The sequence below is a fragment of the Triplophysa rosa genome, linkage group LG15 (genome assembly GCF_024868665.1).
Source record: "Triplophysa rosa linkage group LG15, Trosa_1v2, whole genome shotgun sequence".
In the NCBI taxonomy this organism is placed as follows: Eukaryota; Metazoa; Chordata; class Actinopteri; order Cypriniformes; family Nemacheilidae; genus Triplophysa; species Triplophysa rosa.
Window position 1 is genome coordinate 1,852,452 of NC_079904.1, and position 15,135 is coordinate 1,867,586.

Consider the following 15,135-nt stretch of genomic DNA (forward strand, 5'->3'; position numbering starts at 1 on the left):
TTAAACTTTATTAAGTGTTCTGATGAGAAGCACGTAAGGAGGGGATCAGGTCGGGCTGACATGACTCAGATCCAGTAGAAAAATCTGTAAAAAGTGCCACCACGTTTGACTTTGTGTTTTCTTTAAGCAGTGAAGGTCAAGTCGCCCCATTTATATTGAAATGACTGTGTCTGTTGTAGGTCACGAGGGTCTCAGCATGAATCACAAGCATGCAGTACATTACTTTACGAACAGAACATTCACAGTACAAACCACATCAATTTCTGCCGTTCTGTCCTTTTCGTTGTGTCGTGTTCGTCTCGGTCCCTCTCTCCTCCTGTTGTCAACCTCTCAATTTCACGCTCTCGTGAGCTTCTGATTGTTGGAAATCAACACACTTCACGTGGGGTCACTTATGAAGAAAGATCCATTTCAATCACATGTGCGTCAGCTGATTTGATTTCACGAGATTCTACATTCTATAAAGTGCTTCATGAAAATACTTTTTGGATATTTTTTTTATCCGAGATCTTCCACACATACAAGTGTTTGACAGAGAGAAATTGTATTTGTAATCATTTAGCCGGGAATACAGTTTTATTTATTGACTGAAAACAGAAATGTTTTACTTATAAAATGACTTCACTTGGCAGAATTTCACCACATGAATTTTACATGTGATCCTATGAGATTCACATGAAAATACTTCGAAAACCCGCCTGTTTTTGCACATGTGAAATTCATGTCTTTTCTGGAGAAGGAGAGTCATAAATAAATCATTTCTGAAACATGTATTTTCTGAATATGATTTATACATTTTTGTTTTAGCACATATTCTCAGAATCAATTATTTACATATAAAACTATCATGTTTTCTTCGGCTGTATAAAACTGTTCTGTATGAATTATACCCTTAACTGGGCGATGGGTAGCTGTTTTCAGTAAATAAATGTCTGTGATCGATATTTCTGCGGTGATAATGTGTCCTGTTATAAACAAATAAAGAAACGAGGAACGTTTAGATAAAAATAGCATCATTTCTCCTCACTGATAATGTCCTGAAGCGTTTACACAGCAGCCGCCTTGAATACGAGAGGAATTAAAATATTTCATTAGTATATTAAAGCATCACTATTACTGTCGTTTATTTTTGTGCTTAGAACAAACGCCTTTTTGTTGCTTTTCTAACTGACACTTTACTATAATGCGTTGTTAAAATGAAAATAAACGATAATCTACATTACAAGTAAGGTTCAAAAACGACTACTGGATCGATCTGTTTTACTATAGTATACAGTTATGCATTACCATGGCATATAGTTTACTATAGTAAATACTAAAGTAAACTACATTCTTTTTTTCTTCCGTGTTTGGCATGGCGGATGGCCGTTAAAAACAAAACTGTAACGTAAATGACGGCGGTGCCCAAACTCTTCCAGGAGATGTTTCATTTGCCGCCTGTGACCTCCACAGCTGTGTAATAGTCATTATAGCGCTCTAATGTGCTTTCCGACATCTTCCACGATTGTCCCTGAGCAATTACGCCGAGTTTGTGAGCATGTAATTATTTCTCAATAGATGTAATTATATCATCCCACCTTTGCCGCGCTCACTGAGTGTTTCTCTTGGATTTCATCTTCGTAGCGGTCGGTGTTGTTTACTAAATAGAATAGTCACGTGAGTTTTTGCCGCGTGTAAATTCCAGCGTTAATCTTTCTCCAAAGTGGCGTGTCAGCACGCTACAGTAGCTTTTAATCGCTGCTTCCTGTGGACTGTTTCTTTTCATCAACATCACAATTTGTTGTAATTGAACTCTTGTCAGTGGCAGACCCACCCAACAATCCCCCCCCCGCCCTTGAGTAATCGTGACTTTTAGTAGTTTAATTGAGGAAGGATCGAGAGGGTTATTTATTTGCTGTGCTCCGGCTGCCAGCGAGGGTTACTGCAACACACCAACGATGAAACAAAACAACTCGAAGAGTGTCTCGGTGCGGTAATTCAATGTACATTTGTTTTGTTTTTAACACATTGTTTTAAACGTACGGAAATTGTTTATTAGAAGTCATTGCCTTACAGAAAAGCCACACGAATGTAATAAAATGCTCCAAAAACATATGAAAAGTCGGCACACCAAAGCACCAAAAATATATACATGTATATAAAAAAAATGTAATCGACTTTCACAAGATGTGTAACATTTCGAGCGCACAGGCTAATGAAGATCGGTTTGCTTCCCATCTCAACATTTTCTATGTTTTGCACCTGATTATTCTTCATTGACATCATCATCATCATCCTCCCGATTGCATCTTTCTCTGTTTCTCTTTTGTTCGTCTCGTTTTTCAATCCGACCTCGTCTGTCTCTCCTCCGCGCTCTCCGGCTCTCATCAGACGCCCACGGAGGGAAAGAAGCGTTCCTCGCTCTTCAAATGAGCACCTAGTTATCGGTTTGCCTCGTCGTTCCTGTTTGTTTCTGATGTTTGACTAATGGCTTCTATCGCTCAGCACTGAAGTGATTTCTCACAGGTGACACATTCACAGAGCCTGCAGTTTGATTTACGGCCATTTAAGATTCATTTCATTGGCGCGGGCACGTTTGACACGGCACAGTTCTTCTTCCCCAACGCATTTATCAACACGCACAGACTGCAGAGACTAAACAGATTATTCCAAGACGGATTCTACTGTGGCACAGTGATAATATAGAGCTTCAAAATGAATGTGGATGACACAGCTCAGAATTTGACGAGACATGATTGAGTTCGTATTGAGAGCTTTCTCTATTGCAGTTGAAGTGGTGTGTGTGTGTGTGTGTGTGTGTGTGGATTCAGCAAAACAACAGGGGCTGTTTACCTAAACAACACCGATGGCACGTCTGACGTGACAGATAAGAGACGCGTTGGCAAAGTGGAGGTGATAACTTTAAGAGCTTTGATGGTTGTTTTGTAGAAAGCCAACCAGAGCTGAATGAAGACGGTGGCGCCGGTCTCTCCGCTGAGAGCCGGTTGTAATGTTGAGGTCCAGACATCTCTCTCATGACAAACGGCAGCTGTTGCGCAGAGCTCTGAGCCCTGAAGAACTAATGCGTTTGCTCAGTGCTCACCACATATCCTCCAAACAGGCCACAGTGGGCACCATCCTGCCAAAAGACAAAGATGCTTCATTTTCACCGGCTGTGAAAGTGTCGACTGATGGCAACGCTTCAATCACACCGTAAACCCTTGTGCGTTTGTTTGGACCTCCCTGTGATGTCTCAAACATCATGGATGGTTCTGATCACCGTGTTTGATTTCTTCTGATTTTAATAAGCTGCAGATCAAAACATGCGAAGCGACAAGAGATCAGCAACAGGTGTGATACAGCTGTTTAAAGTCAATGTAGAAATCCTTTTTTCTTCATACACAATCTTTCATCAAAATACAATAACTTCATCTGATGGGATCTTAAAGGGACAGTTCACACAAAATAAAACCTCCCTTACATCCTCATGTTGTTTCAAACCTGTAAGAGTTTCTTTCTTTTGCTGAACACAAGAGAAGATATTTTAAAGTGACTGAATCCCTATTGACTTCCATGGACACAAAACCGCTGAAACGTTTCTCAAAATATCTTCTTGGGTGTACTCCGGAGAAGAAAGAATTCACAGACAGGTTTAAAACGACGATGAGACTAAAGAAATGATAACAGAACGTTTCTTTTTTGCGTTAGCTATTGCTTTAAAAAACGAAAGACAGCGGTTTAAAAAAGTAGACAGAATTCTCTGGAAATTCACATCAGAAGTGATTTCCCACAATCCACCGCATACACTCAGATCTGACTTCACCAACCCATCCCTTCCTAATAGATGAAATAAAAGCTACATCAGAAGTAATATGGATGTGACGTTGAGGTTCAAAGAGCATCCTAAATTACAAAACAGAGAATATAAGGAATACAGAACATCACTGACCCATACCAGCACATCTCCTGCGAGGCTGAATATTTAAAGAGCCTAAAGGCCATAACTGAATGATATCTGTGTTCAGGGATGGTAATATTCCAACTGAAGGCCTCGGGCCTTGAAAGGACATCCATCACGTTGAGTTACTCCATCTGCACGTAGAATGTAAAATGTGTTTCAGGTGGATTAGCTGAGCATACGTTTGCAACGTATTTCTTCCATATCATCCACTGTCTGTGTGATGTATAGCTCTGACTGAAGAAAAACACAAAGGCCAGAAATCCATAGTTTAATCGTAATTGATTACGGTTGGCATTGGGTTGATAAAAAAACATATATATATATACATACATGAAAAAATGGATAGTTTCAATCGAAAGATTGAAGTCATTCGCATTGAAGTCAGATAGTGATTGATGTCGATGTGTTCTGCATTAACATATAACAGTAACAGATGCAAATGGGTTACACTGTAATCCGGTTTAAAGAAATAAATTAATTTGAAAATACAAAGAATTCAATTACCGTTGACCTTTTGCGAGTGGCTGAAGATGTGCTCTATGTGTTATTCCATCTGTTTTCCTGCTTAAATGCCAAGCACACGCAAACAAATGAAAAGCTTTTTAAATATTAAAGTCCATAATACAAGTTACGTTTTAACCCTGTTTGGATGAGAATGTTTGTCATTTTAATACCCGTTTTTCTGGCTCGGGAGTAAATTACAGTACCTACTGCTTTTCTGATGACTCTGTCATCTTTTGAGAAATATAATCCTCATATTGTGTACACAGTGCATCTCCTTGTTTAGTTTCACATTTGCGGAATACTGATTTTCTCATTGCTAATGAATCTTTTTTCTGATGCAACTTCATCACCAATCTGACAAATCCCTTACAGAAAAGCCACATGAATTGTATGGTCCTTGTGTGTTCACATGTCACATTTATTCTATAAGAAATTTCAAGGTAAATAAAACAAAAAATATTTCATATTATAATATGAATACTTCATATATCAAATATAATACTTCTTTTTTTTGGCTGGGTTGAAAATGGATGGGTCTAGGGCTGCACAATTATTGTATTTTAATCGTGATAACGATTTGTGCTTTCCTCTACCTTTTCACAACAAAGTGAGACTAATTGAAAAAAGAATAGCTTCATAATTACAAACAACTCCAACTTAAACACATTATGAAAAAATATTAGGGCTGTCAAACGATTAATCGCGATTAATCGCATCCAGAATAAAAGTTTGTGTTTACATAATACGTGTCCGTGTATGGTGCATATTAATTTTGTATTTATAAATACAAAAACACACATAAATGTATATATATTTAATACAATTTTGAGATGTATTATTTATATTTACCAATAACGTGAATTACATATAAACGTTTACTAATTTTGATATTTTATATATTTCTTAGTACACAGACATATATTATGTAAACACAAACTTTTATTCTGGATGCGATTAATCGCGATTAATCGTTAGACAGCCCTAAAAAATAAATAATTTTATGTGCTTGTCACAAACGTTCAAAGCCAATTTCACAACAGATTTCTGTCAGTTATGTCACATGAGGTATCGGTCTTTGGTATCGGTGCATTTTTACGAGTACGAGTACATGAGCTTAGTATCGGGCCCGATCGGTATCGGTGCATCCCTAATATTAATGTTTTAAAAGCAAGCACAAAACTCCCGATAAGGTCAGAAAATCATCGCCAAGCTTGCATCTTTTAAACTGCCACTTTACAGAAAATAAAAAATACAACATTTTGTTCACTGCACTTCTACTATTTTAATAGTTTTTTGGAGGGTGACCAATAGCAATGATTTATAAAAATAAAAAAAACAAGAAATCAAAAATGGAGTAGCAAGGTTTCATTCCGAAGGTCACAAAATGTTCAATTTTCGGTGGAGTGTTTAGATAATTGACTGTGTGAATCGTGTTTATTAATCGTGATTAAAATTTTGAGCAAAATAATCATGATTATCATTTTCCCCATGATCGTGCTGCCCTAGATGGGTCAAATACGGACAAATCCAAATTAACCTTGAAAATTGTAGGTTAATTTAACCCAACTCAGATGTCATTCGTGTCCTAAACAATATTTGAGGAGCACTTATAGGTCTCTGATTTCATGTCAAATGAATCACATGAGAGTTAAGCTTTTGTCAATATGAGTTTCCAAACTGTCATTAAACACAAAGAGCAAACGAAGATTTAATGGCTTTTTCAATGTGACTCAAATACAAGAAATTTAAACATAATGGGACAATAAAGTTGGTCCAGATTGAACGTGTACTTTACCAAAAGACAGACAGCACGGATGGTGAAAATTGAATTTCACGAAAAGCAGGATCAGATCATTAAAATGTAAATTTAAGGCATTCATTTTAGTTGAAGAAATACAGATGAACCACAATACTCATCCATTCGAGTGCAATTTTCTCTTATGCAAACAGAAAGACCTACAACACTTCCTCTTAAGTTCCTCTCACCTTCTAAAGAAATGCTCCTGACAGAACTATTATAGAGGGAATTTCAAGAACTGGTTATGTAAACATGCTGCATTATTAAACATTACATTTGCGAGCTGAATTATAATTACACGCATTTGTAACAATTATGAAAAAATGTTTCGGTCAGGAGTACATACAGTATTGTATCTAGCCTTGAAAATATACATTGCTTACTTTTCCAGAGAGACAAAAAGTAGAGTACTGAGACCTGCTCTGACCGGAATGATTTACGGAAAAATCCATCATTTTCCTGTAATCTCCTTTGTAGCCTGCATGTCAAATTACTCATTATCAGTCCTTCTGTATTCAAACACATGCCTCCATCAAGAAGAGCACTCATACGCCCATATTTCACGTCTATAATGTGACAATATTTAACAAGAAGAAAGTAGGATCGAACTGTGTTATCACGCAGTAGATAAAGAGGTTATTGCATTTTGACATTTTTGTCTATGGAAAAACACATGCACTGTGCGATAAATGCAGGAATGTGTCTTAATAAGGTCAATAGGGTGAACTGTGTGCTGCTCTCGACATGACTGAGCCGATACGATCAGCACCGACTTGCACTAATGCATCTTTGAGCGATTTCAGCTCAGGGACTTTTATCACGATTACATTTTAAAACCTTGTGTTTGGTAAAATATTTAAATCTTCTCGCCATCCAAAAACCATTTTAACTGTGATATTATTCAAAGGAAATTTGAATCACTGTAAAATCTTAGGGTTTTCATACATTTTTGAAGCACCCTTTATTATTTTATAGAGACATACTGTATATAGGGGTTTTCGAAGTATTATGATTTCGCAAAGTGTTTAATGTGACATATTGTACTCTAACATTCAGAACTATTTTTCCAATGATATCGTTTAAAACGGTGCAATCGCAGATCTTTCCAATGGGATTCTGTGCGTTCACATTATGTTTTGATGATGCTAGAACGAATGGTAATTATCGCAGCGTTGGCAAACACAGAATATTTTTGGCGACCAACATGTCATTGTTTTGTTGTAATGGCTGTAATTGTGGCCCATCATTCTGGAACATGACTTGCGTCCAGTCGGTTGCTATGATACCGTTTCCTCTTGAGCCCAGCATCAAATAATGAGTTTCTCTTCACTGTCTGTATAAACACTAAGAATAACACTAAGCTCTCGGGGCACCTGATTGCCACCACAGTTTTGCCTGGAAATGAATATATGGATAAATAATCCTCCCTTTTGGGCTTGAAATGTAAATGAGCGAAGTGAAGCAGGAGCAAACATCAAACACCAATTAGCCTGTGAATGGCATGAAAAGAACCAGCACCTTTCTGCTCCAATGACTTTACACTTTAAATGAGACGGATCAAATGCCACATTACACTCTCAAAAACACGAGTGTCTTCTGGTTTATCATGCTTATCTGCAAAGTCATTATACATATCAAAGATAGACAACACATATATACTGTATGTATGTGTAATAAATACCTGTATGTGACAGACAGATGTCTAGAGAGCAGATTATAAATGTGGCATGTTCTGTAAGGTTGTGATCACGGAGTCTGTTTAACATTAGAATGTAATCGTCTCCACAATTATTAAATAGGACAAATAAGAGAAATCAATGCTTAAGACAATGTACATTTTTACTATTAAGATTGTAACTCGAGATTAAACATTTTCTACTCTGTGCACATTTTAAACCATTGAAAATTCTTGAGAAATGTCAACTTTATTGAGGCTTTTTATTCATTTGAAAACCACAGCTCCCTGTTCACTTGTATGCATTTATATAGTAGCCATGCCCGGTTTAATACATTTACATTTATTCATTTGGCAGACTCTTTTATCCAGATAATATGGCGGAATCGTTGACCCATCGCAGAACTGTGCCAAAGCGCTTAATGCCGGAGTGGCAGTGTTCAGCTTGAATGCTTTGAAAATACCAGAATCTGAAATAAGAAAGAGCATCTTTTACATACTGGCAAATGTTTACATTTATTTATTGTTTATATTCTTAACGCCATTCCAGCATCTAAGGCTATATTCATGGCGAGAACTAGTTTCTGAAAGGAGGTTTAGTGAAAACTCGGAGTATATTAACCCTGAATTGAGGGAAACTCTGGGTTTTCCGTTTCAGAATGCGAGGTATGTCAAACTCGACAAAGCAGGGTAACTCAAGCCCGTTTCTAAAGGAGAGGTAACTTATACTCAGTAACCATAGTAACTTACTCTGTGAACCTAACCTGGTCATCCCTACATCAATAGCATCAGCCATCGTGGCCGTGCATTACATCAGAGCATATTCTTTCCCTTACATTTTCTCATGCCTGTATCGCGCTGTGATTGGCTGGTTGTACTATCAATACGATAATATCCGCCTCTCCGGCGTGTCATAGGTCAAGTACACCTGTCGGAATGAGTGACGCAATGATGGGGTCATTGCCATATTCTGTTTGGTCTTGCTCACTGATCTATTTAAATGGCTGGATGGCGCCTAGAGCGCTAAACCAACAGCCGATGCCATCACTCCGCCATCTTGGTATGACCAACTGAAAGAGAGCGCAACTGTAAACTATGTTTACTAACAACAAAGTACTAACAAGTAAAACATACATGAATTATGCTTATTTGTTTACTGTGGTTTCATAGTTATTTTAAGGCAGTGAAAAACTTTGTTTTTCATGTTATTTGATTTTAATTAAAAAAGGAGGTTAGAAATATTTTGCGTCTTTTACCTGGAAACTGGAAACACCAAATAGAAAGAAATACACATCCACATGAAACATATAATAAACTGTAGTCATTATACTAGATTATTAGCTTATGCATTTACTATATTCCTACAGAATCATAAAGTATGCTATGGTAAATATACTACTATGGTATAGCACTATAGCATTTTTTACATTTGTGCTCATATTGTGATATAAAATCATTTATCCAGTATTCAGCCATATAGTAGCATGACTGTAGACTAACTTCTTTAAAATAGGAGTATCTTGTATAGGTTGGCCAGCTATATTTTAAGGCAGCTCTTCTGCTGCAAGGTCTTTATTTTGGTGCAGTTTTGTGGAGTTAATGGACTGTGGAGCAGTGAGATGAGACTGATGACCTTACAGCGGTGCTCCTCAACTCCTGTGTGGAGGTGACGTCTGTCTCCATCTGTCTCAACTTCAAATTCTGATGAGCACATACGGCACCTGCTCCGTGATCACGACCCGTGTTCTTCTTCTGCAGCTGGGGTCACGTGTAGTGTTCAGAACCGACAGTTGCTTTGAGTAAAAGTGTCTGCCAAATGCAAAAATGCAAATGAATGTCTGGATTTCTCCACGATGTTTATGTGTAGTTGGGACTAAAACAAAACAAAAAACCATCCATGCATTTGGCAGATGTTTTTATCCAAAGCGATGTAGAGTGCATTCAAGATGTACATCATTATGCGTGCTCCATAGGAATTGAACTCATGATCTCTGTGCCGATAATGCAATTCTCTACCCGTTGAACTACAGAAACATATTGGAAAATTTGATGTAATCATTAAAAAAATTGCAATTGTGCGGCGGATACGTGCTGTTAAGTTCAGTACGATGTCGGGTCATTTCAATATTTTATTTTTAATATCACACTGTGAGTCTGATGGTGGAGAATACATCTCTTTGTTCCCCATGTGGTTCACAGCACGACATTCAAGAGACTGTGCTGCCCATGAGGATTTGACATTTGGGGAGCAACATAGTTTTCTTCAGAACAAATTATCATACTGTAGGTGTGTGTGTGTGTTTTTCAGAAAATTGGGCCATTGAGTTAAGCAGAAATGAAGCAAAGCCGTGAGTCAAAGACTATGTATGTGCTCTCTTTCCGTTTACAGAAACTGGAAATATGTTTGTCAAGCTCATAAATGATCGTGTGATCATTATGAAAGGCACTTTGCTATGTTTTGCATACAGATGAGACGTTCCTCTTACGTTAAATGACAGAGTTCGTATTTACATTTAGGTGTTTCGCAGACACATTTAGATATAGAAAGTCATTAGTAATAAGTAATTAAATACTTTTCGGAGAGAGTAATTTGTACAGTAATCTAATTACTCTACTGAATATGTAATTAGTAACTACCAATTCATTACTTTTTCAGAGTAACTTACCCTACACCGATTACATCTAAGGAGAAGAAATGCCATGTCTCTCATAGGATGACGTTTACATGGAATGAATCTGGAGGTTGCTTTGGAGACAAGACCTTACTTTTGTCCTTTGCTCTTTCCTCACAGCGCCCCCTACTGTGCGTATTGTGCACTCAGGTCACGCCTGTAACGTTGAAGAAGAACGCTTCTCGGAGAGAGTCTACACCATCCGTGAGGGCGAGACCCTTGAACTCACCTGCCTGGTCACCGGACATCCACGGCCACAGGTGAGTGCTGCAATCCTGAACTGACCAATCACAGCCCTTGTGTATGATACGAGCACTCATTCAACAGCCTCCGTGCATCTGTGATGATTTCATCGCTCTTCCATTTTCCTACGCAATTATATTCTGTATTGTTCTTTATAAATATATGTTTTTAGTAAACGAATGGCAACATTTGCAAGTCTCGTATGAAATTCATAGCAAATTAAACGGCTCATTTAGCTGTATCTTGACCTCTTGAGGTTAGAAATGAACCTAGAAATGAATGAATTTCGCTGACCATGTGTTGAAATAAGAAAACACACATTTTGTACCCTGTTGGTGGAAGGCACCACATGATGTGTTCAGGGCTTCAGATTGTTGGCTGACCATCATGGATCACCGCAGCCAAACTTTAAACGTGAATAAGATCCTATCACAATACCTCAATTCGTAATCCACCTCCCCTACTAAATCTCTTCAGTTAGGACATTAGGGAAAATGATGGTGTCAAACTTATTTATTAATGTCTTAATTTAGTCCGCCGCGTTTATAGCGTTCAGTCTGTCCCACTTTCCCCAGGAGACGCCCGCGGAGCCACCGAAGAGAAATGATTCTGTGCCGTAATCCATTTTTGTGCGGTGGGTTTGCTCCTCACATATTTCCCAGCTGGATATGACCGCACAGCCGACCGGATAAACAGCACTAAACCCAGAATAAATCCATTCGCAGGGGCCTAAATCAAGCGGAAGACTTTTTTGGGGGGCTCGGTTGACGAATATGTTCCTCAGACACTGGAGACCTGGTGCTTTTGTTTTCAGGCATTCAAGATGCAACCGTTTTCCCCTAAATGTTTCTTTTAATGCTGTTTTTTTTTGACACACCAAAATCTCACAGAAACTTGTCCGCCTTCCTGAGAGTTGCTTTCATGTAAGTTTCAGATGGTAAAGCTTTCAGCAAAGTGAACGTTCTGAGAGACCTGCATTGTTTTTTTAATAGACCGTTTTATGTCTTTAATTTGAATCGCTCGTGACATCAGTGAGGACAGACTCTTTATTCCCATAAAAAAATAAGTATACTCTTAAAAATAAAGGTGCTAGAAAGCCTTCTTGATTCACAGAAGAACCACTTATGGTTACCCAAATCATCTTGTATTCAAAGGTTTTAAAAGAACCATTTTTTTTAACCTTTTTAAAAAGTTAAATGTTTTCCCAAATTCTGATTTTTTCCGTTTTATTTTCTCTGGATTCTGTGTTTCCGTCTTTTACTAAACAATAGTAATATACTGTATTTGCCCACATGAAAAAATACTTCACTATACTATAGTATTCACTTAGAAACTATATTAAAAACCTACAGTAACTACTTCGAACCATACAAGAAAAAAATTGGTTAAAATAGGGCATAATGTACAACTATGTTAATAAACCAGTATCTTACCAGTACATTTTCTCTTTTTTTAGGTCTACTTAAATTTATGTACTATTTTTTAATAAGTATGAATTTTTTATGAACATTTATTTCAGTTTACGAAAGAAAATAATATACTCAGTGGTCGAATAATAAAAGAATTCAAGGGGGAGGGTGTGGTTAAATATGTGTGTGTTATAAATTGTTCAAGTTAACCAGACTTTTATTTTAACGGGTCGCCGCAAAGGCCGGGTGCTTGACAGTAGCTTTTCTCAAATGAAACCGTCGAATACAAAATGCAGTTCATGTGTTTGCGTTCTCATATAATCAGATGTGGATGCTGTATCACGCGTGTAGTACACGCAACCCGCCACTCTATCGCTCACAGACACGCAAAACATGCAATTTCATATTTAAACCGCATCTGAATATTTTTTTATAGAAAATATTATTTATAGCACAATTTGAATTTCGTTAGCTGTTCCGCGATACTTTCTGGTTAAGAAATAATACATTTGCCAGATTCCGTGCCATTCTGCGCTGCCTGGATTCGACGATTCAGACCGCGCTTTCCACATTGCGGAAAACATAGGGCCCTATTTATAGTCTGTAGAACCTTTTTCGCTGCAAATAACTTTTTGTAAAACAGAAAGATGGATGTTCAAGGTTCTCTTTATGGAACCTTAAAACCAAACAGAAAACCTTTTAGGAAGAGATTAATTTGATCTTAATAAATATTAATAAAGTGCGTTTTGCAATACATAATTCCAATATATGAAAACAGCCAAGGATGAATCTGTTAAAAATTCTCGCTCTAACATTTATTTACATGAAACTTTTTTAAAGCTGTAAAAGCCAAAGAAATCAGATCCAGCCTTGACCGTGATCTTATTTTGCACCGAGCTCATTCTGCAGGATGGGATAAATGAAATGAGATTTGATGGTGTCTTGGGGATTGACTCCATTTAGTCTAATTAATATTTAATTCCCCTTTCATCAATATACATCCCATTCATTTGTACACTCCTGCCTGCTATGTTCACGCACAGCAGTTATTGATTCCTATATTTCAATTGAAAAGGTGAAGCCCCCTGAATTAGCGAGACGCTCTGGCTGCGATTTATCTTGCATGCGCGACACGCCGCTTAATTAAAATTTTAAAACGAGAGATGAAAGTTTCCTCGTAACTCCTTTGAAATCAAGTCATTAAGATACCGGCTCAGGTCCAGCCACAGGGAAGCTTCTGGCCTGTCACTCCGGATATAGGAAAAGAAGATTCTCCTAGACCAAAGTACGTTTATTAATGGCTGGAATACACTACAAGACTTTTAAAATCTGAACAGATTTTTTTTAAACTAGACATCATACACTTGCAGACTTTTTGAAAGTTTCAGATAGAAAAACACTAACTGATCAAATCTGCAGACTGGCACAGACTTTCTGCAACAAGCCCAGACTGAAAATCTGGGCAAAATCTGAGCAAAAGTCTTGTAGTGTGTTTTAGCCTTAAGTCGAGACATTAATGAGATGTTAAGACACGTAGTGTGTATTAACAGCGAGTCGTGTCGAGACTGGAGTCGGAGCACTTCATCTAGTTTGATGTAAAGTTTTTCCTGGCAGTGTGGTAGAAAATTAAGCTTTTGATGTTTCATCAATTTTAAACCACAGTATAGTAATATATTATGCATTAGGGCTGTCACGGTGTATTGTTTTCATACATCTTTACAGCGAGATAAATTTACTTAAGATGCGGGTCGAATATATCTTGAATGAAGTAAATAAACTGTGTGCGGTCCGTCTGAGAAGAAGGTTTGATTTACGGCTTCATTTCACAACACCATGAAGCTCAAATTACTTTAAGGAAATCTGGTATTAATAACCTCCGTTCCATGTTGGTATTAGAGTTTATAATCGTTCATTTTACCCTCATCATTGTGTGATTATGCCGTCAGCCCGAGCGATCATCCCCGCGGTCAGAAGATTTACACAGAACTCTCTGTGTTTAATGATATCAGAGGCACTTCTGGCTCCGAGGCCATTTGTGTCCTCAATGGGGCCACGGTTGCCAGTTTCAACAATGCTTAATTCCTTCAGTGTCTTTCGGTATGCACGTGGTTTATTTTACCCAGAATCCCACAGGGCACTGCCTTCAAATGGAGCTCGTGGACCTTGTCCGATCGGCTCAGGCCTGTACGAGTAAAAAATTATTTCATAGTTTTATATTTGTATGATGTCTGATCGAGTGTTTCTTGTGAGTGCCGCTGTAGAAGTGTGATGTGAACATCACGGGTTTGGACCGAAGTTCTTTCCATCTGGAAGGACCCACTGTATCCACACAGTGTTTCAATTATCGGGCCGGGTTGAGTTCAAGTGCTGGGGGTCAGCGGGTGAGAATTAGTGTGAGCCGAGCTGCTGACACTGACCCCTGAAGGCTGGAGATGGAGATTTCCGCTGGGATCGTTCTCAATCATTAGACTTTAACAGATGTGATAGAGGAGTGAAATGTTGACTCTGACTCAAACTAAAGCTTTTTTCCCCATTAGTATTTTTTAAATCAAAATATTTATAGTGCTTTTCACAATTTTGTAGGGATGTAACAATATTATCGATTTCATGTTATCGCAATAGCAAAATTATCTCAATATTATCGTGGTCACATGACTGTATGAAATACAATTATTTTATTTTATAAAAGGGATTTTTAGGTCATTTGACCCATTTCATACAATAACTCGTACCTTTAAGCAACAGTTAGGATTAGAGGATAAAGAAAGAGGATGCTTATGGCACGTTTCCAAGTCATCATTTGGCATTTTAAATATAGCAATAAATACTGTACTGTGGACTTTATACCGAGGTATTATCGTACAGTGAGATTTTGATATTGTTACATCGCAAAG

At 37.8% G+C, this 15,135-nt stretch overlaps 1 protein-coding gene across 4 annotated transcripts in view; it reads left to right on the top strand.

Moving 5' to 3' along the window:
- The window catches only part of LOC130565717 (MAM domain-containing glycosylphosphatidylinositol anchor protein 2-like), a 109,479-nt gene that overhangs the window by 21,497 nt on the left and 72,847 nt on the right, over nt 1-15,135 (top strand). For all 4 annotated transcript variants that reach the window (XR_008964405.1, XM_057352739.1, XM_057352741.1 and 1 more), the window contains exon 3: nt 10,710-10,849. Coding sequence is in view for 3 of the 4 variants with exons in the window: in XM_057352739.1 (XP_057208722.1) it covers nt 10,710-10,849 (140 nt within the window). In the remaining variant the exon portion in view is untranslated. The remainder of the gene's footprint in view (nt 1-10,709; nt 10,850-15,135) is intronic.